Consider the following 25491-nt stretch of genomic DNA (forward strand, 5'->3'; position numbering starts at 1 on the left):
ACAGAAATATATCCACAAACGTGGTATCCACAAATATATTTACAGATTAGTTTTTAATCAAATTTAGAAAAATCGCATATAAAAACATCTTTAATCCACATTTCACAATACATCGTGTTAACACAGCAGTGCTCAGTTTTGGCAGAGTATGTACACATTGTGTGTACTGTATGTGGCCACATGTTGATTGACCCATGCAACAACAAAACAAACAGAATCAAACATATACATGTATAATACAATACAGACTTTGTGTCCCTATAATTCAATTTAATTTTACTTCAGCATTGATCTTTCAAATAAATTATAATGGACTGCTTTGTGAATTTATTTCATTTGTATCAGTGATTATCTGCTACTTCTGAATGACAGGATAGAGACTTTGGCCTTATGTTTTATACTAGAAGAAGTTTGTAGCTTTTCAGAAAAATGTGCTAAAAAAATGAACGTAATCGATTTTGGCCAGTGTCGAAAACGATTTGTTCTGTACTATAATTATAACCATTATACTAATAACATAAGGGTCGCTCAGATATATAGAAGTCAAAGAAACTGTTGACATTTCAAGGTGAGTTTTTAATTTTCTGTCAAATACTTCTTTCTTCTTTTTAGTACAACACACTAAAAGTATTGTTTTTTCATACATTAAAAAAAAGACACACAATTTCAGTATGGGCATCACTACAGACCAGACTGATTATTTTGTTTGGTAATAGAAAGCCACAGCTGTCTTTTGTCACTGTTAGTTGAGGGGAGCTTGGCTATTGAGTGCACAAGCTGCAGTGTGTTATTTTAACATTATGTGTAACATATGCGTGATTAAAGTGATTGCTGCCTTGCTTTTGTAGAATGTGCTACTCCCATCTCCGATTGAAAATGGCAGTCTTTGTAAATCCATTTATAAGGCTCGGCAAACTCATAGTAGAGGACAGCCAAATAGCAGCTGCTGTCAAAACAAAGTCACCACCAATCCCTCTTGACATTCTAAGGAGAAAACAAAGTATCCAGTTGTGTGGTTTTAATAGTGTGTTCAATGTTAAGTACTATTTGGAGAACAACTGTTGTGCTTGACTTCCTCAATATCTGCCCATGTCATATGTTTTACTAACAGAATTTCAAAGTCAGAACTTGAGGATCAACACAAATGAATAAGACATTCAATTATTATTGCTTATAGTCACTTGAGACTCGCTCCACTCGTAGAAATAAAATAAAAAGCCTTTTCCAACCAACAGCTTCAAAATCGGGGTTATAATGTACCAGACAGTGTATGATTATTTAAAGCTGTGACTAATGCCTGCAGCAAGATGAATTACTTTTCAATAAAACTTTTCAATTTTTACATTTGGACATGAAAAGAGTAAAGACATTCTCCTCTGCAAAGAGAGTCAAACTGAAAAAATGTGAAACGATGATGCCATCTGTGCACAGACAAATTTGAGAAAGTCATTTCTAAGAAGATTTATGGGTGTTGTTGAAAGTTTCTGTACACTGTGTCAATTTAGTCGGGAAAGTAGAATCTATCCAAACACCTAACACAAAAGAATGGCTGCACAAGGGCGCCTGGGTAGCTCACCTGGTAGACCAGGCGCCCATATATAGAGGTTAACTCCTCGACGCAGCGGCTTCGGGTTCGACTCTGACCTGTGGCCCTTTGCTGCATGTCGTTCCCCCGCCTCTCTCTCCCCTTTCATGTCATCAGCTGTCCTATACAAATAAAAGCCTAAAATGCCCCAAAAATAATAATAATAAAAAAAAATGAATGGCTGCACAATGTGATAACAAACTGTCACCTCTGAAGTAAATAATTTAATGCCATAGACTATAAGAGGTGCTAGTGTCATTGTTAATAAGAAACAGCAGCTTGTATCCTCGGCGGAAATATGAGAAAATGTTAATTCAAGTGTTCAATGTGTAAATAAAGCAATGAAGCAATGAGCTACATACGAATGAACTGCATAGAAAACTGGCTTCCATAATAAAGTCTGCCTCAACGTTTTTGATTTTAATCAATAAATATGCTTCCCAATAACATGCTTGTTTATTCTGAAGTGTAACTGTGATACTGCTTGGTACAGTTTGTCTAGTATTAATATTGTTAACTGTTGCATTGTGACAAGCTTTAAACAAAACACAGCATTTGAAACAAATTACACTTTTAAGGTTTTGCTTGTGCAGTTTCTCAATCTTGGTGATAAATCTCATGTGGGGTTATTTTGTATATAGACTGAGTCAGTGGAGATTTCCAAGGCTGATTTCATGTTTTTATAAACAATAAAAAAAGCATGATATTCAATGTCAGTACTTGTGTAAATATTATACATAAGCATTCAAATGTGCTACACCACGACATGGCGGAGTTCAGCTGATGTTTTTTACATAGTTGCTAGTCTCACAATGCCAGACCTATCTCCACAGCGCTGTGGAGTATGGTCTGGCTCTACCACACATACTTTCCAGGATAGGAGAAAAAAATGCTCTGGGTTGTTTGCATTCCTTTAAACCAATCACAATTGTCTTGGGTGGCGCTAAGCTACGGACGCAGCCACGGTGGCTCTGCAACATAGTCTCGCGAAGGAACTTGTTTTGGTGGAACATTTGCACCCCGCAAAAGAAAATGCCACATACAATATTAAATGAAGGAAACTGTTCACACAATACAGTAACGTGAGCTAAATTTGCTTAAAATAATTTGCTCTTACCGGTGTATCACAGTGTGTATTTTGTCCATAGCGATCCCCACCAATCAGTCCCAATACGTCCCAATTATATAGTAAATGCCGTAAACACATTCTTTGTAAATCTTTATAAAATTCCCTGAAAAAAAAGCAGAATTGTTGCACGATCCAAATTTTCTTCAAAACTTGCCATTTTCAGTGTGTAACTTGCTAGCTCGAAGGTTCTTGTCGTTTCCCGAATGAACAGAGTTTGAGAACGGCAACACATAGAGTGGAAGGTGAGGGATGTCTGGCGGATCATCCAGTGGCGCTGGATGTGGGGCAATTATCCTGAAAATGTACTGTCGTTGATCTAGACCACATAGTTGCAAACAAGAGAGCTTCAAATTGATGCACAGCTCCAATAAGAGTCAACTGAACTCCAAAGAAAAAGATTTGATGACTGCACAGATTATCTACCGTAAATCCAGTATTCATAGTCATTTGGAAGTACATAACAAATTATTGATACAGGATAGTGATGGTCTTCAGGTAATGAATGGTTCATAATGATTAATCATAGAGAAGGCTTGCAAATGCTGAGGGTATTCAATGTCCTCTATATTTGAACTTTAATAACACTGGATTATGAGGGTGAATACACCATCAAAACATATGTTGACTGCTTAGTTATACACAGCTACAGTATGTCTGAGGCTGATATGGTGCTTTTACTATATGCTTTACTTATATATCTTAATGAACTTATATTATATTGTATGTTTTCCATTACCACCTACTTCAGGGTCAATATTCCAATGTGTTTATTGTTGGTGAGAGGTGAACAAAAGCAGCTTCCCAACTTAAATAGAAAGATATGTAACATATATAACCCTGTCAGTAAACTGTTCGCAAGATGACAGATCTTTTTTAACAGCTATGCCCTCGAGTGTAGCATTAGCAGTAGTGCTATTTACTTAAGAGATCCCCTTATGTGTAATGTGCAAAAGAAATCTCAGCACTGTGCAAATATTAATGAGGGGCCATACATGTGTAGAGCCTGAGAAGGCATCATGGGAAATATCTGTGCACATACAACATTGAAATATAACTGCAGCAGCATATGAGCAGGTCCAGCCAGCCTGTTATACCGTCATAGTTCAACCAGAATTAGAAGCAGGCTAGTGAATAGGAAGTCACCAATTTTCATTAATGGAGGGTCACTAAGTATTACATACAAGTAAAAACTAACCATGTAGATGTGAAGCCCATGCATATTGAAAAAAAGGTAGTAAAGTAAAAATAAAACAGATTACACTAAATTAAATTAAATATGCCTGTATGTGCCTCCATAGAGTCCAAAATAAATGTTGCAGAGTATAACTCATGCTCATGGGACATAAATACTGTCATAATTTATCATCATACTCTAACCTGTGAAAAGACAAAGTGCACAGAAAAACCTTCATTATGCCGGATTCACAAAATAACAGGAACATTACAGTTCTCACTGATTAGTATGAAAGATTTAAAATCACAACCTTGGGGGTGGGGCTATCGGCAGAGCTTAGTGTCAGAGGGACTGTACATTTTGTTACATTACATTTGTAACAAGGGATGGATTGTGCTGAATAAACACTTAGACACTTAGAGGGATCTTCTTGGCACAATTCTCAGTTAGTGTTGACAGCTATTTAGTACTAGTTAGCTTGTGTTAGCTAAAAGAAAACACAGTAAATGCATACATAAAAATAAAATAGATATATCTATATATAGATTGTTCAGACTAGGCATAATTAAAGGAAAGACCCCACCCTAAAACACTGACACTCTTTGCACTTAACATTTTAGCATCCATTTTGGTGTTGTGTGGAGTATCTTTCTTAGTTAACTGGCCAAATGCGGTCAATATCAGGGTGCAATACTTCAAGCTCTGCTACAGTGAAAATTGATTGCAAAAATTAACACCAGCAAATGTCAGATTCTTGTGAAAAACCCCTCACAATCAAAGAGAAAGGAATATTTTTAGACAGCTACGTACAACCACAGCTTCAATAGAACAACATGAGATGCAGCCACATTCTGCATTCTGAGAAAAAGCCACACTCTCTTGCTGTGCTGATTGTGGTCAACGCCATCCCATATCCCACAGCTAAATGCAACTGTTTCCATGACACAGGAAATCATAAACTAAGAGAAATAAAGTGGTTACACCAGAATTGAAGATGAAAATAAACACCATGAATGCATTCAATATGGTTAATTGATGTTATATAAAAAGGTGCAAAACATTTTCTAAGAGTGGATATTGCATTAATATTACACTTCACAGTAGACAAATAAAGTGTTACTTGTCCTTATAATTTTTAACATGGAATAAACAACAGCTGCAATCTGGGTCGCATGGGGACATGTCAATGCTTTCTAAAAACACTGCTTTGTGTGTAAAGTCAGCCTGAATTTTAAATAAACATTTCACAGATTAAAGATAAAAAAAAAAATTGATGTTAATCGCAAACTGCAGCCTCAAAGCACAACCATTAATCAAGTGGACCCATTACATTCTTATAAATGAACACAATCAGTGTGACAAACAACCAAGATAATTCAAAAGGTAGTGATGAATTCAGACACTCACACTACAGTAATAAGACACAAATGCGGATAATATGCTTGTGTGTGTGTGTGTGTGTGTGTGTGTGTGTGTGTGTGTGTGTGATTTCTTGCTTCCAGTGCTAAACAGACAAACTCATTGGTCTAAACTGCATATTAGTTGCTCAGGCACTTGTTTGAAGTAATACAAAAATGAATAAAAATGGACTCCCTCTGATGTTTGATGGATATCATTTCATTCTGCTCTTATTATATCCCAGTTAAAGGATCCTTCCTTTACTCCGTGTCTCTCAACTCCATGGTGCAGGCCACTTAAGACAGTTCATTCTCCAGGGACAAAAAGGCGTACCACTGTAAATGGAGCTCTATTGCTTTGATCTCAGAGATTGCACATCATTCACTTTATGAAATATAAAAGGCTTTGTGTGTGTGTGGAATGGATGTGTTGAATATCTCTGTGTCAGAAGCTGGACTCTGGGACTGTCCTTTTGCGTCCCAGCGAGGTTGTGCTGTAACGAGTCCTCTGCAGGGTGCCGTAAGACGGTTTGTCTGTTGTCAGGCTGCGTGATGGTGCTGGGGCTGTAGACATCCCGTTACGATGCAGAGATGCTGTCCTACGCATGCTCTGCTCCGATTTGGTGGGGATGTTGGAGGAGCTCTGGGAGCGCTTAATTTCCGCCGTGGTTCGTCCCACCATCCCGTTTGACAGCTCATCGCCCATATGGCCAGAGCCATTAGACCTGCCTCCTTCCACCCCAGTTCCTCCTCCTGCTGCTCCGTTGGACAGTGACAGCCTAGAGAGAGTCCTCCTGCCTCCTTCCTCAGCTCCTCCTTTCCCTGACTCACCCTCCTTGGACTTCCTTGAGTCCTTATCCTTCTTCAGGAAGTTACCTTTAAAGAAAGAGAGCAGTCCCTCATGGCTCTTGGGCACTTCTCCTTTCTTGGTCTTAGAGTTTCCTTCATATGCACCACGGTGTTCCCTATCAGACCCTGTGTCCCCTTTTTGTCTCCTCAGGGTCCCATCATGAAGGCTAGGAGTGCTGTAGCTGGGCTGAACTCCAGAACTGGAACTCCTTTTTGTCTCAGTAGTATCCTGCGATGCTTTGAAGGAGCTTTGCTTCCTGGCGTCCTTCCTCCTGGTGAGGGTGTTACTGCTAGAGCTACTGCTGATATTGGTGATGCTCTCATCTCTTGTCTGGCTCCCCTTCCTGCGTCTCAAGCTGGCGGTCTTATCTGATGGCCTCCTCTGGCCCTCTGGGACCTGTGGAGACTCAGGTGGCAGCTCATCCCCTGCCTTATTCATAAAATGTAAGTTCCCAACACTGGAAGATCGGACACTGGTTGAAGCCCGGCCCTCAGCAGCTGCCTTTGTGATGCGTGGGTCGCTCATCAACGTTACTATTGGATCCTTTGTGCACCGGGGCCGCCGGCCAGATTCCAGGTACTGTACCAGCTCCACAGGGGCAGGATCTTGAACAGATGGAGGCACTTGTTCAGGTTTACGTATGTCCTTTGAACCAAAGGACCAGCGCAGGGGAAACATTTTGCTCAGGGTGTCCCTGGGCTTGCTGGGGGCTCTCATGCTCACGCTGCGTCCCTGAAGACCCCTGATAAATGGCCTGCTCTCAAACCCCCCTAACAATTATGTAGAGAGGAAAATGTTTTAGTTTTTACATTTATATTTTTAGTTTTTAATTAATCTTGAAATAAACAACAAATAAGATACTGAACTGATTAGGACAAATACAATTACCTCTTTCCTGTTTAGAACCATTTTCAAGGAAGACCGGAGACTCAGGCGAGTCAGGTAATGAAGATGGACAGGTGGTGGAGGATCGAGAGACCAGACTGCCTCTCTTACTATCCCCCGTCAGTCGGATTAGCCAGTGGTCTGACATTGATGAACTTGTGGATCCTGTGAGACACACAGAGGGAAGAGAGGGATCAGAGGTCGGATATAAACCATAAAAGAGTATTCCACCAATTAAGCCAATTAAGAATGCCTATTGCACTCCTATATAGGAGTGCAATAGGCATTGGTCTTTTTTTTTTTTTTAAACCTGTGACCTATACCATCATATTTTTGGAGCATCATATTTGTAGACTGCCAGGCATTTCGGGAATCTTTGTTTATCTTTTCATATAGACTAATGTATGCTTTAAATGTGTTGAGTGATGTTGATTGTAATATTTAATGTATGTTTTAAATGTGTTGAATGATGTTGACTGTAATGTTACGTGTGTATTTTAGATGTTGAGTAATGTTTCATGTATGTTCACATATACATGTACTGTATGTTTACATGTATCTTCAAATAACTTCTGTATGCTACATTTTCTTTCCATCAATAAAATCATTATCACAGTATTTGCACACATTTTTAAAGATGTTGATATTTAAATAAAAAAAAAACTGCCTACCTGAAAAGTGTATTGATTGATTAAGGTTAAATATATCATTTTAGAACAAAATGTCACACTTAGCTTAGCCACAAATTCAAAAATGATTGAATATATTTTGTACTAATCCTAAAGCAGTTTATTGTGCATGCATGGACATGGCTCTGCAGCAGTCAATGTCAAATAGCTCAATTTTGAACAGACAATATGCATAATATTTAGACCTTTTTTAATGTTTTGTTGGAGGAAATGAACAAGTTATATAGCAATAATTATAGTATACTTAAATAATAGAAATTCATCATTTAATGAGCCGGCGCCACTTGTTCTTCAACTTCAAATCTTAAACAAATCTTAAGTATTTCTCTAAAACATTAAATATTCATGACTAAATAATTAACAATAAAAGTTTTTAAAATCGCAATTATTATTTATTACAAGTTAAACACAGAAAAAAAATCAGCTGTCATTACATTTCGATTCAAATGCTGCTAAATTGTGGTCGACAATAGATGACATCCTGTTTTTTCAACTGAGCCCCATCCATCTCAACCAGTGAGAAAAGCGATGAAAAAACACAAATTGTTTGTGTTCATGTTGTGCTTATAGTAAGTAGCTGATGGAGAAAATAGGTTTTCAAGGCATTTAAGGTCAACTAAACTATTGGGAAGAAGTGACCAACAGCTGATCAAACCAGTGTATGTTTGAGTATCTGACGTTGTATAATACTAGACTGGGTAATAATGCCCAATTTGCCTTCATCCTTGGATGTATCTCTACTTTGATCCAAGCTATTTGTACTATTTCAATACTGCCAGTTACTGTTATAATGTTATAACTCTACTGTCACTTTATTGCCATTCACTGACTATTACTATTTGCACTATTTAGTATAGTGCAGGATACCATTTACACTACCGGATACAGATACGAGGAAGCAGATTTTACTGTGTAGAGAGGCAAATAATTTCCAGAGTACTCTCCTGAGGAAATGAGTCTCCCAACCTTCACTCTGGTCTGTTATAGAGGGATTTTAGAGGGATCTGAGTTTGTTTGTCACACACACACACACACACACACACACACACACACACACACACACACACACACACACAGGTGTGTATGTGGTTGGGCAGAGCGTTGGATGCACTGGCATCTTTTTATTTATAAAGCATTATTAGGACTACTTCCTCCTTATCTGAACGCTTACATCCTCCCGAGGTCTGCAGGGACATATCAATTGCGTTCACAGGATCTGTTTTTATTGTCAGTCCCTAAAGCTCGCACTGACTTTGGTAAAAAGGCTTTTAATTTTGCTGGAATCTGCATGGAATCAGCTTCAGAATGAACTACAGTTGAAGGAGTTGGTCTCATTTTATTCTTTTAAAGGCTTTCTAAAGGATCTTGCAGAAAGGCAGTCTGTCTGTCATTGTTTTTAAATCGTTTTAGGACCCAGATCTTTTATGATGACATTGTTGTTTGAATATGATGAGTGAAAGTGTGTCTATGTTTTTTACTTGTTATTGTCTTTGTATTTATTTTGAAACCACGCTGCTGCCACTTGCCAGGACACTCTTGTAAAAGAGATTTGTAATCTCAAGGAGTTTTTATCCTGGTTAAATAAAGGTTTGAATGAACACATACTGTAGCGGCTCAGTGCACTTCACATTTTGCCTTTAATATTATACACCTTGAGGCTTGTCATACATTGATTTTACACAGCTGAAGTGACACAGATGAAGACACACGCTTTCTTGACATTTTGAAGGTGGACAAACTGAACTAGGAAACGTACATATGTACTTATGTGTACTTATGTACGTATGTGGAGAAAATGTGTGTAATTCAAAAATAGAAATGTACTGACATGTACTGTATAGTGGAAGGAAAGGACAGTTATAATGATAAAGGTTAATCAGAAGCCCTTCTGACATTTGTAGTACCGGTGTGGGCATGCACCCCACTAAAGAAGCCATGGCCAGTTAATAATGTTACCTGAATTGTAATGGTGCCCTTAATAAACTTTAACCGCTCTGTGTCCTCTGTTCTTCCTGTCTGCCTTTTCCTCTGGTAGTTGAGTACTTTCTGAATGCCTTTTTCTGATGGCATTTAGTGAAGTACACACTAACAGGCTGGAGCCCAGACTAGAGGCTCTAAGCCCCACTGCGACCCTGCACAGGATGGATGTTTTTTTTTTATTGTTGTTGTTGTAACATTTCCTTTCAAATTTGTTTATGTTTGCAACTGATGCTGACAAAGCCAATACCAGGCCTTTTCAATATTTGATGTGAAGAGTGGAGCATGCACGTTTAATCACATCTGGGTATGGAAGCACAGCATGGAATAAATACTGTCATTAAAAACTTAAATCATATGAACAAGATCTCAGCATTGGGTGTGATATGACAATTAGTTTTTTTTTTAATTACAAATCACACATCTACAGTTTCCCTACAGTCACATAATTTAAGGTAATTTTCTAGCGGCTCTCTGCCTTCCCCACTGTGCCTTTAAGCAGGTGTTTGACATTTCTGGGCCTGCATCATTGTATGATTAATATACACCGTGGGGTGTAATTAGTCTATTGTATGCTGCTGTTTACGTGCTTCAAAAACATTATTGGGAGGAATATTTTTTGCCAAAAATCTTTGTTGCCACCGACAAATTTGTGTAGGGGCAAAAAGACACCCTGTGGTGTAGGCCCCAGAACAGAGACACAACGATTCAGATGCTGTATTCTGGTCTACAAGCAGAAAATGGAGATAATAAGTCCTCTAGAGTCAATTAATGTGTAACAATGTAACTCCAAGTGTTTTTAATATTTGTCAATATAAAAAGTTTTATCACCTGATACATTTCACATGATTTAAGATATTAGATAGCTAGATAGATAGATAGATAGATAGATAGATAGATAGATAGATAGATAGATAGATAGATAGATAGATAGATAGATAGATAATGTATTGTCCTCGGTTAGTGGAAATTTGTTTCCAAAGCCTGTACACACATAAGGACAATTAAGGAAGAAAACCCAGCCACAAGGACCACAATAAAGTCACAAGAACATGAGTATTATTGCTACAGTTTGTTGAGGGCAGTTATGGCAGAGGGCACAAAGCTCTTGCTGTAGAATGTAGAATTTTTTGTGGCCGGATGGGAGTAGAGCGAAGCATGAGTTCAGGGGGTGGCTGGGGTTGAGTGCTATGGTGAGTGCTTTGTGTGTGATGGCTGTGTCTAGACTCCAAGTGGGTGTCTGCCTCTTACATAAAACGCCTCAAACAAGGTAATTTCCAATTCAGTTTTTAATGTTTGCACCAGCATGTTGTGACTCTGAACCAGTATCATAGCAACTCACAAAGGAGGAAAATCAGTAAAGACGGCATTACACAGAGGGCACTGACTGTCCAAAATGAGCTATTATGAAGTAGACATTGATTTGGTTAACAACTGATATCTTTATGTTCACTCCTCTCTGATATGTCCAGTGCTGTATCTGTATTCTGTAGGAGCTGGCCTGGTAAATAATTTAGCCTACGTGTATTACATCCCTGTACATGCAACAATTAAAGGGGTCTTGGTGCATGTTACCATGAAAGAGGAAAAATAAAAAAGCCACTTCAATTGTATTTTATTGATGGAAGGTTCTTTTTGTTTTTTAATTTGAATAATTGTAACTGTAAAATATGAATACAGTTAATGTTGCTGGATAATTTCAGGATAACTGGAAATAGGCCACGCATGCTTTGAACTACGGAGAACACAGTGTAGTGTTCCTACTTTGTTTCTTTACAGTTTACTGATTTTCAATGCATTATTAATGGGTTAGCTCTACAGAGAAATCCCTAAGTTATTCTAAATTATTCCTATACTGGAGAAACACTGCAAATCACATGTGTATTTTATGTTGAGTAGGTCCAGCATGCCACATCGTGGCTCACATGAATGGTGGAATGTAAAAACTAAAATGGTGAATGTTTAATCATTATCTGATTCAGACAACTCTCTCAACTGCAACTCTCAGATGGCTCAGGGAACATATGAGTGTTTGTTGTGAACACATTAATTCAAACATTTTTGTCCTACAAACAGGCACCTCCATGTGTTCTCGTTTGCTTAGTTTTATCAACTTAAAATAACAAGTGAACTAGTTGCATGAATTATTATTATTTCTGGATTGTGCTGCCAACGTAACGATAATAGTTGAGGGTACAAAAATAATTTGGCCCTCCAACTAATTCCCAATTTTTTATAACAACTAATATCAAGTTTTCCTAACAACTAATATCAAGTTCTCCTTACAACTATGCAGAGTATTTACACCTAATTACCAAGTTTTTATAACAACTAATATCAACTGGCAACAATTATAATTTTTCTTTGACACAACATGAAATAACATGTATTGCAGACAAAAAAATTAAAAACCTTTTTTACAGTGTAGTCATTCGATATCATACCTCTGACGGAGCAATTGGCCGACCATGGAGGAATGGTGTTGCGTCTCTGGTAGAAAAGGATGTAGGCTCCTCTGGTGCATACTTCTTCCTCTGGCACCAAGTCTACGCTGCTGTCATCGTAGCTATACCATTGTCCGTCCACTGAATTCCGACAGTAAGCTGGATTAGAAAATGACAACAAGTATGAACAATGGACACCAGGACATACGTAACTTAATGGCAGTTATGAGAAAGTGCTCACATCAAGACAAGCAACACTTCAGTTCTGCTGCATGTATAATACATGAAATAATTCATAGCTAAGAAATCCACCTACATTGTCATGGGGATTGTTGAAGCACGCCTTATCATTTAAAGTGTACAACACATTAAATAAGTAAACCCAATCTGCTTTACATATAAAAAAAAAACATTGTGTCCTTGTTATTATAGTGCATAAGGCTCCCATTTCCACCTCCATGCCATAAAAGACCCAGAGACAGGATGCAATTGCCAAGCAAGCTGTCACAGAGACAACTGCTTTACCCTCCTCATGTCCTGCTGTCTCCAATTCTCCTACTAGTTGCAGTGCTGTGTGTCCTTACCAACCATCCCCTGCAATTACAGACCTTTGCCTCACCAGTGTGTCAGGGTTTCCATCTTGCCAGTCATCTGAACACATCACCTGCATACCGGCCAGTGTGTCCCAAAAGTTGAAGGAATGTAATAGACTAGAGATAGAAATAACTCTGCCTCAGAATATGGCAGGAAGGGGTTTCATTTTTAAATCCACCTCTTCGTTCTGTTCAATTATTTTGTTATTATTGTAATTTTGTAAGCCGGTTGATGTAAAATAATATGAAAAAGCATCTGAACGTGTGTGGCGGCCACCTATTAGGATAAGCAAAGAGCTGACCTCATTAGTGTGGAAAATCCTCCACACACCGGCAGTTTGGGGCACTGTTGGCATACTGAAAATACATCACACATGTAGGGACCTATTAGACTACTTGCAATTACTGCAAGTGTGGGAAGGACCAGAGTTCACTGGCCAGTGTTTCAAGGTCATTAGAGACCCACATCGTCAAAGAGTTGTATCCAACGGACACTTTTAAACTTTTCAATCTTTTTATTCAAATAAAAAAAAAAAAACTGTGTCCCATAATTAAGTCTAAGAGAAACTGGGATCATTCTGTTGGAAAAATATAGTCAGGATGTGCTAAAAAGGAGTTATGACTAAAACTGAAAATGCAGCAGCAGTGCAGCAGACTGATGTGTTGTACATCATTTACAGGATCGGCAAATTTACAAATAATAGACTGGAACTGAAATCATCAAAAGCAACTTAGATTGGCTAAAACTAACTATAAAGTCCCATCTGAAAATTATTTGAGAATGTGTGTTAAAATGCTGGCCTGATCAACAGTCAAAAATACAGGCAATGGAAAAAACATAGTTAATAGGTATTCAGTGGGGTGAAGTAAAGGACAGTAAACAAATGCTCATATTTGTAAAAGTGTATTCACCAGATGTTAGTATTTTTAGCTGATAGTAATATATCAATTTATTTTCTGTCAACGAATCAACTAATAGATTAATTGTTTAAGCACGTTCGTTCATTTGACAATGTCACAAAGAAAACCTTAAAACAAAAAATTACTACATTGTAAATAATGTATTTTACCACCCAATTCCATACCAGTATAATGTCCTCCGTGCATTCCTCCATGATGGTTACACACAGCGTAGAGATCGTACAGATAGTCGTGGGGGAGGATCATGTCAGCAGGTTGGTGGTGTTGGCCTGAAGCCTGCTTCCAGGGCGGTGGCCAGGCCCCTGAGTTCAGGTTCCTCATACTCTGACTCCTCTTTACCACATGGGGGGCCATGTCCAAACCAGTCAGGGGGAAACGCACCAGGGTTGACAGCTTGTTCCTCCGCTCGCCAACCTGTTTCAACATTTCATTGTATTCATACATACAGTACACATATGTGCAGATGAGTGGATTTAAAAGAATTCAAAACTAAAATTGGATAAACAGCAATCAAAATATTGGTACAGCAAATTAAAAAAATAAACTTGCTTGATATAAAACACTAATACAAATTACAGTTTTGAACTAATATCACATCAAAGACTCAATGGGAAGAAAACTAGCTGCACATGTGTCTAAAGGTTGAAACTTTCAATCACGTTCCTGGCCACTGTCACAACAGGATCTTTGCATTATTGAAAGATTCAAGAATCCGATTGAAACCATTAAGAAGTGCAGCAGCAATTTCCTGTGCAATGTAATTAATTATAGATTTCCCCTTCGAATTATTCTTTAATATTGAAGCCCCGTATCATGACGGAAGGTTTTGCATACCCCCGACCTCAAAAACTGCATTGTGCAGATCAGTGGCTTCTGGTTAAGTCTCCAGAGCAGAACTTGTCCTGGGCACAGAGTCCATCACACACATGTTATCTGAATTCTACTGTAATGCAGAGGCTAAAAAAAATCACATTGGTCAGAGGAGGGAAACCACAGCGTGCAGGGAAGTGCCTGAAGGGCGATGGCTGACTGAACTCAGGGCTCAACATAATGCCACATGCATGTGAGAAGAGGCAAAGGAGTGCCAATCAGCCACTGGGCAAGGGGGAGGCATAGCTTAGACTTATTAACCTTGACTGCAAAAATGTTTTTTGGTACATGGAATGTTAAAGAGCCAGAAGTTGTGTGGGAAGTGGAATGGTGCCAGCTAGATAAGGTTGGGATACTTTTGCGGGCAGTGCCAGCTGGGAAATTAAACTTGAATGCCCTTTAGCTGCATTCACACTGCCTGCGTCGGCCGTCAGACGTTGCGGCAAAAATGCAGGTCTTCCCATTCATTTTAAATGTGGGTAGTGCATTTAGGCTGCGTCATCCCAAGACGGAAAAAAAAAACGGATTGGCCTGGGGGAAAAGTTGAGACCGACTCAACTTTTAGAGAAACGCAACCCGACGCAATGCTGCAGTGACTTGTCAGTCGGTTTTGAGGTGGTATGAGAGTCCCGTACAGTAAACAGGAAACATCACTGCCTCTATTGCTGCCACCAGAAAGTTTTTAAACACCATGGGGGTAAAAAAACGAAACACAAGCACGGAACTGCCCAGGAGTTTGTGTAGCAGCTGAATGTTTGCCAAACAACAAAGCACAGTTGCTTATCAGAAAGTATGGTATGTTGTCAATGTAGAAGAGACTATTCTATATGTATAATGTAAACTACAACAGAATATGGTATGCCCTTGTTCTACATGTGTGTCATTAAAATTGGGGGACTCAATAGAGGCTGATTAATAAAGAATGATTAAAATTAAAGCAGAAGATATATATATATATATATATATATATATATAGTATAGTGACCATATTTGAGATATGAGATTTGAGAGAGGGTGGAGCTGGGGAGGAGCGAGGGGTGGATCTGAAAGACAACCTGAGGACATTATGCACGGCACCATGGTAGAACATTGTCAATCACAAGGTAGCCTTCTTTTTGCACCATTGGCCAATATAAAGAATGCAGGTTTAAGGCACTTCCGCATTGGCTTCACTTTTCAGGCCCAGAGGTTGCCACTTGCTTTTACTTAATGTCTATAGAGTAGAGCTTAGATCGGCCCAAAAAAATCAAGCCCGAACCTACCCGAGCCCGAGCACATTGCGTCCGAGACCGGCGCGGCCCGACACATTACAACTGTAATTATGAGCCCAAGCCCGATTTAAACTCGACACTTTTTTAATACGTGGGCCGTTATAACTGACGTTCTCAACTACAATTCCGAGTTGTTTGAACTGCAGAAATCTGTTTAGAATAATGCAACAAGGACGAAGCATGTAAACTGCGCTGTTTGTTTAGAATGGAACGGATCGCAAATGGATCTGAATGAAGAAACGTAAAAAAAAGAAACTATGACGAACAACATATTGTTGTCACTGCCCACGACTTGTTTAAACTTCTTCCATACCTCCGACTTTCCTCCACACTTGCTCAAAGGTAATTCTCCTGTTTTTCTTTTTTTCTTTACATCTTCAAGCTCTATGTTGCACTTAAGATACACAATACAGCACAGCAGGCCCGGTGTGATGCGTGCGAGAGGAGGAGACTCCGCGCATGAAGTGCTGCATTTTGTAACTGCAGCCTAAATTTTGTACACATTTGTTACTTTTATATAGCTTATATATACATATTTATAATATTTCTGATTATGGCATAGCTTTCTCCCCACCCAATTAGGTTAAATAGGTAATGGATAAAAAAAAAAAAAAAAAATGCTTGATCAAGGGTCCGGAGAGGTCGTGTCGGGCTCGGGTCGGACTCGGGCTTGGGCCGAGAATCTAAACTCTACTATAGAGGTCGCGTAATGGCAGCAGGATGTTAGCAGCACAGCAGCAGCTTTAGTCAGAAATGCTTGTGATGGACGACTGAAACGTGACTTAAACAGCACCTGTTAAACCTAACCCTGGGTCAAGACATTAATTGAGCATAACAATATCACAATCCCAGACACAGGCTTTATCCTTAAAATGTCTGCAGAATGTCCTGATTTGTTTTCTATGTCCGATGAATGTAGACTTCAGCCCGTTTACAAAGTGTTTCACCTAGCTTTATGTATGATGTGTTAAAAGCAGTCTGTCCTTCAGATGAGCCCTAAGTTATGTTTTATAGCTGTAATGCCTAAGGAGTAGGATTGTGTTTATTTGCTTTGAATACAAAGTTTGACTGTGTTTGACATGCATGGTGCAGGTGTGTTATATTTGTTTGCTCTAAGTATGTTATTTCTCTTGTTTGTTATGCTTGTAGTGTCTTGTAAGCCCATGCGGGCTGGGCACGTTTTGGTGAATGACGCTTTGAAAAACAAATGACTTAATTACTATAGCGTGAGGTACACGCATGCATACACGCGCACACACACGCACGCACGCACACACACACACACACACACACACACACACACACACACACACACACACACACACACACACACACACACACACACACACACACACACGCACATAGTTTCAGGCACATCAAACACAGCTGCTGAGTAAATCAACCACATTATGACAGACTAGATAATTAAGACCTATAAGATAGATGTTCATTTAGTGCAGCAGCACTAAAAAAATAATTCCAGTAATAATAATATTTATTTATTTGGTCTAGAAAGGCACTAGAGAGCCTAAACATAGGTGTGTGCGTATGAATGCGAGTATATGTTATGTGTTAACTTCCTCCCCTGAACATGGCGGGATGGGTGTGCTTGAGGCAACACTGTTTTATCATACAGCTGTTACGTCTCCCGTCATCTATGGAGACATAGAACTGAACTACTACTCTGCCTGAGACAGGTTAGTCCCTACTGCTGTTATGTTGGACACTGACCTGAATGAGACCTGGGGTACCACTGTCTCAAATTACATAGCATGAGTTCGTAAGCTGGAAATTCCACCACAATTAAACACTAAAAAAATGATTCCAGTAATAATAATAATATTTATTTATTTGGTCTAGAGAGGCACTTAAGCCAAACAGGACAAAAGGCAGCTACTACATGTAGATGTCCCTGTTGTCAGGCATGTGTGGGGATACTAATGAGCTCCCTGTGAATGCTATTACTGTATGTTGGAGTTTGTTCCAGAGAATGAGAGGGTGGCCTAAATATGATTGTGTATTGCAGGCATTGATGGGTGCTTATAAATCACAGAGCAGTTTTAAGTTAAAACCTTTTTCAGACAGTTTGGCTTGTCAAAGTAGGAAAAGCACAGGTGTTACTAACATTAACTATAATATAATAATAGAATTCAGTCATCTTTAGTTTTATTATTCACACCTGTGCTTTTCCCTACTGTGATGTGTCAAAACATGTCTACTTATAGTGTGGCATTGGGAAACAGCTTTAAAGAAGGCTACACCTGGAGAGACTACTGGGAGGCTTCGATGCTCACATTGGTCTCCATCCGACAATACAGAATGGTGAGGGTAAAGATTGGTTTATTTTACCAGGGGCGCGGTGCAGCTGACCTGTATACAGCCGAGCAGTGAGGATAAAATCCTGAACATGACAGTCATGCTGTCTGGGGAGGAGGCAATACAGTGAGATGTATTTTGTGTGTCTTGGGTGGGAAGCAGCAGTGGCTGACATGCTGCAGGTAATTACTGTTATGGAAAAACTCAGGAGCAGCACAGCTCATATTCACATATGTGAAGAAGGTTCGGGACACTTTGATGCCTTACACAGAAGCATTTAATAAAATCTCGATTGAGGATAATTTAGGATTAAACAGCAAAGTGTAGTGCCATCCCAACTTCTGAAGTTCCTCTTCTCCTGTACAGTAGGTGTATTTAAACTCATGCTGGAGGCGTTAAATTTAGCTGAACCTTCAATGTACACAAAGATATTGCCGGTGCCATAAACACAAACGCTTACCTAAATCATGAACCCAAGCACCTCAGCACAGACTGAAAACAATGTCAGCCTGACCATACTGCAGTAGAGCCTAAACTTAGGTGTGCGTATGAATGCGAGTATGTGTTATGTGTTAACTTCCTCCCCTGAACATGGCGGGATGGGAGCGCTTGAGGCTGCACTGTTTTATCATACAGCTGTTACGTCATCTATGGAGACACAGAACTGAACTACTACTCTGCCTGAGACAGGTTAGTCCCTACTGCTGTTATGTTGGACACTGACCTAAATGAGACCTGGGGTACCACTGTCTCAAATTACATAGCATGAGTTCGTAGCTGGAAATTCCACCACAATTACTGATTGGTACTCATGTTTCTTTATCTTCCTGCTGTGTGGCAGGACATCTCTCTCTCTACAAAGACGTACACCAGCAGAATGTTTCTCATTCATCTCGGTTGTATACAGCAGCATTCAATGCACTCCCACGCCTCCAGACAGAGACAAACGTGTTACCGGTCATATAGAGGATATGTGGGATTGATCCCTTTCTTATTTCCCCAGCTGAGGTCACTGAGGTTGTTATGAAAAAACATTTTATTACAAGATTCTGGGGGTGGATGAGATTCACAAGGTGATGCTGTGGTAGACGGAGGTGTCGGTTCCCAATAAAAAAAGGGGGGACCACCGGCGCCCGGATAACTCAGTTGGTTGAGCGGCCGCCCATATATAAACAGTCCCTCCAGAAAAACGCGATTATGCGATCGCATAATTCAATGCATAATCAGCCAAAGTCCGCATATTTATGCGGGGGCCGCATTTTTTCAAATACGCCGCACTTTCGCCACATAAATTGCCGATTCTGCGCAAAATATGCAGGGCTTGCATGATTTCATAATCCCCGCATTTTCGTTGCAAAAAAGTCACATATATCTTAGCAGAAAGTTGAAAGATGTTGCGTTTACTTCACACAAGAGCAGCCATTTACCCCTGTTGCCATTGGAATGTTATGAAGTGACATAATTACGCGACGTGAACATCATCGAAAAGCTGCAAACCCCGCGATGAAGCCATGATGAAACCGCAGTTTTTGCAAGTTGGATTTTGTTTTGTGGTCGCAATTTCCATTCAACTGGTCAACAGTCTGCCCTGCAATACCTATGTCTATTAATTACTTTCCTGTCTACAATGCATTCTTGCTCAGCATTTATCTCACCCCTCCCTTATATCCTCTGTCATAACTGTCATAGCCTGAATTCTCTGCAGAATATTTGATGTATCATTTACTATGAGAGCATTTTCTTTAATTCAGTTAGCTATTGTTTTGATTCAGTCCAGATCATTTTGTAACTTGTAGTCCTCACAGAAGGCTAGAGCACAACAAAACACATTCATACTGTAGAAAAGGCCATGATAACACTTGCTCGCTCTCCTGAGATGATCGACCAATCAGTGACGAGAGTCATCGCTTTGATCTCCTGCCAGTCACTCGCGGTCAGACAGGAGAAGGGGACAGAACAGAAATGGACCAACAGATCCCGTTGCTCTTGACGGAGACCAGTAAAGGATATTAGAAGCACTTTTCCGGTGAGGGCTGAGCATTACTGCGCAGCCTCCAACTGAGCTTGAAGACGTAGATGTGACGTGAGCAACCTGTCTGAAAGTTGGAAGTCTTCTGCTAGCTGTGCCAAGAGAAATCTCAATCATTCTGAATCTTCCAGAGACGGAGAGCGTAGGTATATGTAAGGAGATAACATAGGCACAGGCTAATTATTGCTAACTAAAATGTCAGTTAACATTAGCAATTAAACTTAAACAGCTAATGTAAGTCCAAACTGCCTGCAAGCTTCTCCTATACTATATGGTAATTCCTCTACTATGCGACAGTAAGTCGCGTGGTTATGACACAATCGCCTATTTTTACAAAAACGTCTGCTACGGAGCCATAACGTGAGATACAAGGTAATGGAGCCTTTTATACATTGTTGTGTTTCTTTAGAAATAAACAATGGACAAATAAAGTATTTAAACGCTTCAGATGTAAAGTTATTCACTGTAAAAGTGACGTCAAAATGAATGGCAGTCAATGGAATGCTAACGGCGGGTGAGTGCTTGTTAGCATCAAAATGGCGCCATAGGAGGTACGTGTTGTGGAGAGAAGCTTAGCCCCTTGGACAGAACGCAGCAGCTAATCACACCCAACTTCACATGTAACATCAAATACAACTTCATAATTAACTTCATGTTTGAGGTGTAAAAAAATCTTCCTGGATCTCAAAGTCAGACATCTCTGGTTCAAGTTCTTACCGGATACCCTACAGCGGGCCAGTGTTTGAGTAGCCAGTTTTCAGTAGTTTTTACACATACAGAAAGCATGGACATCATTCTAATAATCTTAAAGTTTCAACTTTCTTAAAGATGCATTCGTTGATTTTTTTTGGAGGGGGCACTTAGGGGCAGCAGAACCAGCTTTATACACAATATTTACTTTATTTTTATTTTTTACGTGTAAACTTGCTATGGGAATTGTGTTAACAAACAATTGCCTTTCACATATATACAGCAAACCTGGAAACACATCAGCATTCAACACTCTTCTTGTCTGCACCAACACCTAGGAAAACATCTGGCTCAATGTTCAACTATGTTCACCAACTAGTCACTAAATGTGCATGTTTGGTGCTGGTAAGGTACAGTGGGTTTATTAGAGCTTTTTTTTGCTGAAGCTATCTGACCCAAAACATTAAGCACACATAAATGCTCCGTAGAGCTGAGGGGAACTAGGTGATAAGTCTGTGAGTTTGTCACTACGAGTGACCCCTTTCTCATTACACATACACCAGTCATATGATCAATTGTTAATTGAAAAGTACTGATTCATGCAGCTTTAAGTTATACATTATTCATTGCAAGTTTGACTAGAGTACCTGTATTCTCCTGTATTCACCTACCTGTCTGAAGCGCTTGAGATGGAGGATAAGTATGTCAGGGAGAGTCCACAGGCTCATCTTCACCATGCCCTGCTGAAGCTGCTTACAGTGGGGGCACTTCCAGGCATCATCTGGGGCAAGCTGGAATCAGTCAATGAACCAATTAATTACATGGTTATCCATTCAAAGCAAATTATAAGTCAAAATGTAACATGTTTATACATATATGTGGTCATTTTATCATTTGGGGTGGCAGTAGCTCAGTGTGTAAGGAGTTGGGTTGGGAACCGGAGGGTTGCTAGTTTAAGTTATATGGACCAAAGTATGGTGGTGGACTGGTAGCTGGAGAGGTGCCAGTTCACCTCCTGGGCACTGCGAAGATACTTTTGAGCAAGTCACCGAACCCCCAATTGCTCTGGGCATCTGTCCATCGACAACTGCAGCCCCCTCACTCTGACATCTCTCCATTAGTGTACTTTTTAGTGTATAGGTACTGTGTGTTCTAACAACAGAGTGAAAACAGTGTAATTTCCCTTGAGGGATTAATAAAGTATAAATTATTATTATTATGTAATGTCACATGTTTACTTCAGATGATCTGTCCTTATATGGAAACAGGTGTTATTAATCTGTTTTTCATTAACTCTGCCCTGATCTAAACCCTGGGGGATCAAAATTTGTCTGCATTCTCTGTTGTTTTTAGCCTTGTGTCCTTGTTCTACTTATGTTTTGAGTGCCTGAAAATGTTTACTTTCCATTCTTTGGGTTTTTCATCTTCCAAAAGAAAAAGAAGCACATTAAGTATCCTGGAACTCAGTGTATGAGAAACTCAAAGTTTACTCCTACTTGGAGTCCTACTTCACCATAATAGAAGGCATCGAATGCAAACTTGAAGCTATGCATTAGGTCTTTGCTGCCCCTTTTTCTGCTTGCTTTATGGTTTAAGATCTTCTATATTGCAGACTGAGGACTCTAGAGAATAGTGTGTGACTGACATCTCAAAGACATATTCCCACCACTTATGCTTGTGAAGTATGGATCTGACACAGGAGCCCAGTATTTTGCACTTCACACAGCTCAGAGGTTGACTTTAACATAAAGATTCTATTAAAATGAAATCATCCTGGGCGCCCGGATAGCTCAGTTGGTAGAGTGGGCGCCCATATATAGAGGTTTGCTCCTCGACGCACCGGGCCCAGGTTCGACTCTGACCTGCGGCCCTTTGCTGAATGTCATTCCCCCCTCTCTCTCCCCTTTTTAATGTCTTCTGCTGTCCTATCAAAATAAAGGCTGAAAATGCCCAAAAAAAATATTTAAAATGAAATCATCCTGGTCATGACTATAGCCCTTTGTTATAAAAATCCCACTTATATCATTTGTCAGTTAACCCCAGTCCGTTGTTGCTATAGTTACAGGCACTGCTTCAAGGACATATTGTTCCCCTTTCAAAACTCTATGCATTGCTCCCAAAAGTGCTGTTTAAGATGTTTTGAGTCTGCTTAATGACGTGAGATCAGGAAATGAAATGTCCTGGTGTCATGTTGATGCGTCATTTAACAAAACATAATTAGCGCAGGAGAAGAACCTGCTGTAGCTTTATGATCCTGTCCGTCAGCATCAAATTGCTGCTTTGGTGTGCTGCGAGTTTCCAGGGGCACAGGAGTCACTTCCTGCAACTCTACTACAATAATCACTGAAATGAATACATGTTCTACTATATTCCTGATGAGAAAATATTTGTCAAATATAGATGTGGTTGCTAAGCCACTACACATGTGTGAGAAAGACAACACAAGAAAGAATTCCCTTGATTTTACCTTTGTTTCCTTTCACTTGTGTCTTATTCATAATTCCTCTCATGTAAAGAAGATATTTAAAGAAAGAAATGTAGGAATGTAGGCTTTTGTAAAAAGAGATGTTCTTTGCAATCAAGTGTCATCTAAAGTGACAACAGTTACTGATGAATGTCTGCACAGCTGGATCACATGTTGTTCATGGTCTTCCGTAGCATCTAGTTGTCTTAGAGTTCCCTTTTTGTACAGATAATGCGATGCACTGATTCACGGTTAGTGCTGTTGTACCAATGTCCTGCCTCATTACAAAATCCAATAGGAAATGTCAGCCTCTGCATGATGCCTCTTTTAACGAACATTGCAAGCATTCACACATGCACAACAAACAGATCAGTCAACTAAAAATATCAATGGCTTTTGTCTGCAGAGCTCAATGACACAGGTTTGCAACAATAGTGTGGCTTGTTTACAATTTCAAAAAAGAATAGGCAAATAAAAAAACAACATGCACACAGTGTAAGCTATTTTTACCCCCCAGGAAGCTTTGACCTTCCGATATTTTAATCTGCATTTGTAGATTTTTTGCTTTGACTTTAACTGCCTGCTTGCCAACCTTTACCTGTTGAATTCATTAAATCAAACTGAAATGCAACGTTTATTTTAACTGGAGTAGATTCAGTGAGCACAAATGCTTTTATCCAGAAAACCAAAGTTCCACAGACACAGTTAAGAGACATTCAGAGAAGTGGTTTGAAGATGTTCTTTTGCACTCCACCATCTATGGGAAACCAACCTCCCGTAACACTATACTTCATGCAAAGAACTGTCATCCAAAGCATCTTAAAGAAAATATATCTTACGGTCAATGGTCAAAGAGTGAGGAGAAATTGTGATGAAAATTGTGTTTTTGATCTTAAAGCTGAATAAATGGAAAGCCAATTTATCCAAAGAGGGTATGAGAAGACAGTGGTTCAAAAGGCGAAAAGATAAAGCGAGGGGCCTACAATGACATACCCTCCTACAAAAGCAGATATCCAGACAGGATAAGGAGAGAGTGTTTTCTCTACAAAATTTAGTAAAGAGGCCAATCACATAAAAAAATATAATCAGGAAAAATTGGAACATGCTGCAATGTGATCTCTCAATATAACACATCTTCTCAGATCCTCCTATTTTTAGTTTTAAATGTCAACCTACCCTGAGTGATAAGCTTGTACATAGCTACCTACCTGCAGACCCTAAAACTACCTGGCTCCCTCCAAAACCTTGTGATAGTTCTCAGTATTGTCATTGTAATCACTGCTCTAATGTGTCACAACGCAAAAGCTTTCATCTTCATCAATTGTAAGACAACCTATGTCATTTAAAAATTGGAATGCCCTCAGTGCAATGTGTTTTATATCGGTAGAACTAAACGCAGACTATTAGACAGCCTGTCAGAACATAAATATGCTATTAAGACACAAAATGAGGACTATCCGATGGCTAGACATTTAAAGCTTTAGTGCGTAACTTTTTGATATAAATGATCGTCCGTTACATTCAAGCCATTGCCAAATGAGTTGCTACAAAGCTAATTAAGACTATCAGCTCCACACAACTCTCTCTGTATTTCTCAGTATGGCTATGTTCAGAAGATTGTGTCGTCCGGCGACTTTCGCGTGCAGAAACTTGAGTGAAGATAACTACCTCTTCTGAAGAGTCCATCATGTTTTTTTAATCCTCTGTGTCCTCCATGGCTACTAGCAACTACGTGGAGGAGGGGTGGGGGCTGTGCGTGACTGTGTTGTTGTCATTACTTAGAATTCCTTATGGGGGCGACAGAAACTACGCACTATAGCTTTAAAAAGATAAAATAAATAACAGCAACCCATCTATCCTGAAAGCTATAGGCATAGACCATATCCCAGGAACAATACGTGGAGGTTATGGGACCAAACAGCTACCAAGCAACCAAACTGAAACATGGCCTCAGGAAGGAACTTGTTTTGGTGGAACATGTGTACGTTCAAAGGTTGTTTTAGTCGTGCAACAGAAAACTCAGATTGGACAGATAGTCTAGCTTGCTGTCTGGATTTACCCTGCAGAGATCTGAGGAGCAGTTAACCATAGTCCTCATAAATCGACCGGAGTTTAAAATTCCAACACAAACAAAACGGAAGGTGACGGACATCCGGTGGAATTTCCGGCGGCATCTGGTATTATGCAAAATATTTGTCTGGTCTTTG

The 25491-nt window shown here is 39.6% G+C and overlaps 1 protein-coding gene across 1 annotated transcript in view; it reads right to left on the minus strand.

Moving 5' to 3' along the window:
- Positions 1–3464: 3464 nt before the first annotated feature.
- usp43a (ubiquitin specific peptidase 43a) overlaps positions 3465–25491 on the minus strand; it is a 119627-nt gene continuing 97600 nt past the window's right edge. Inside the window, exons 12-16 of the mRNA XM_031289044.2 lie at positions 21492–21611; positions 13809–14058; positions 12131–12289; positions 7024–7185; positions 3465–6905 (exon numbers count right to left, since the gene is read on the minus strand). Of these exons, the coding sequence (XP_031144904.1) occupies positions 5731–6905; positions 7024–7185; positions 12131–12289; positions 13809–14058; positions 21492–21611 (1866 nt within the window). The 3' untranslated portion in view covers positions 3465–5730. The remainder of the gene's footprint in view (positions 6906–7023; positions 7186–12130; positions 12290–13808; positions 14059–21491; positions 21612–25491) is intronic.

The sequence above is a fragment of the Sander lucioperca genome, chromosome 4 (assembly GCF_008315115.2).
Source record: "Sander lucioperca isolate FBNREF2018 chromosome 4, SLUC_FBN_1.2, whole genome shotgun sequence".
In the NCBI taxonomy this organism is placed as follows: Eukaryota; Metazoa; Chordata; class Actinopteri; order Perciformes; family Percidae; genus Sander; species Sander lucioperca.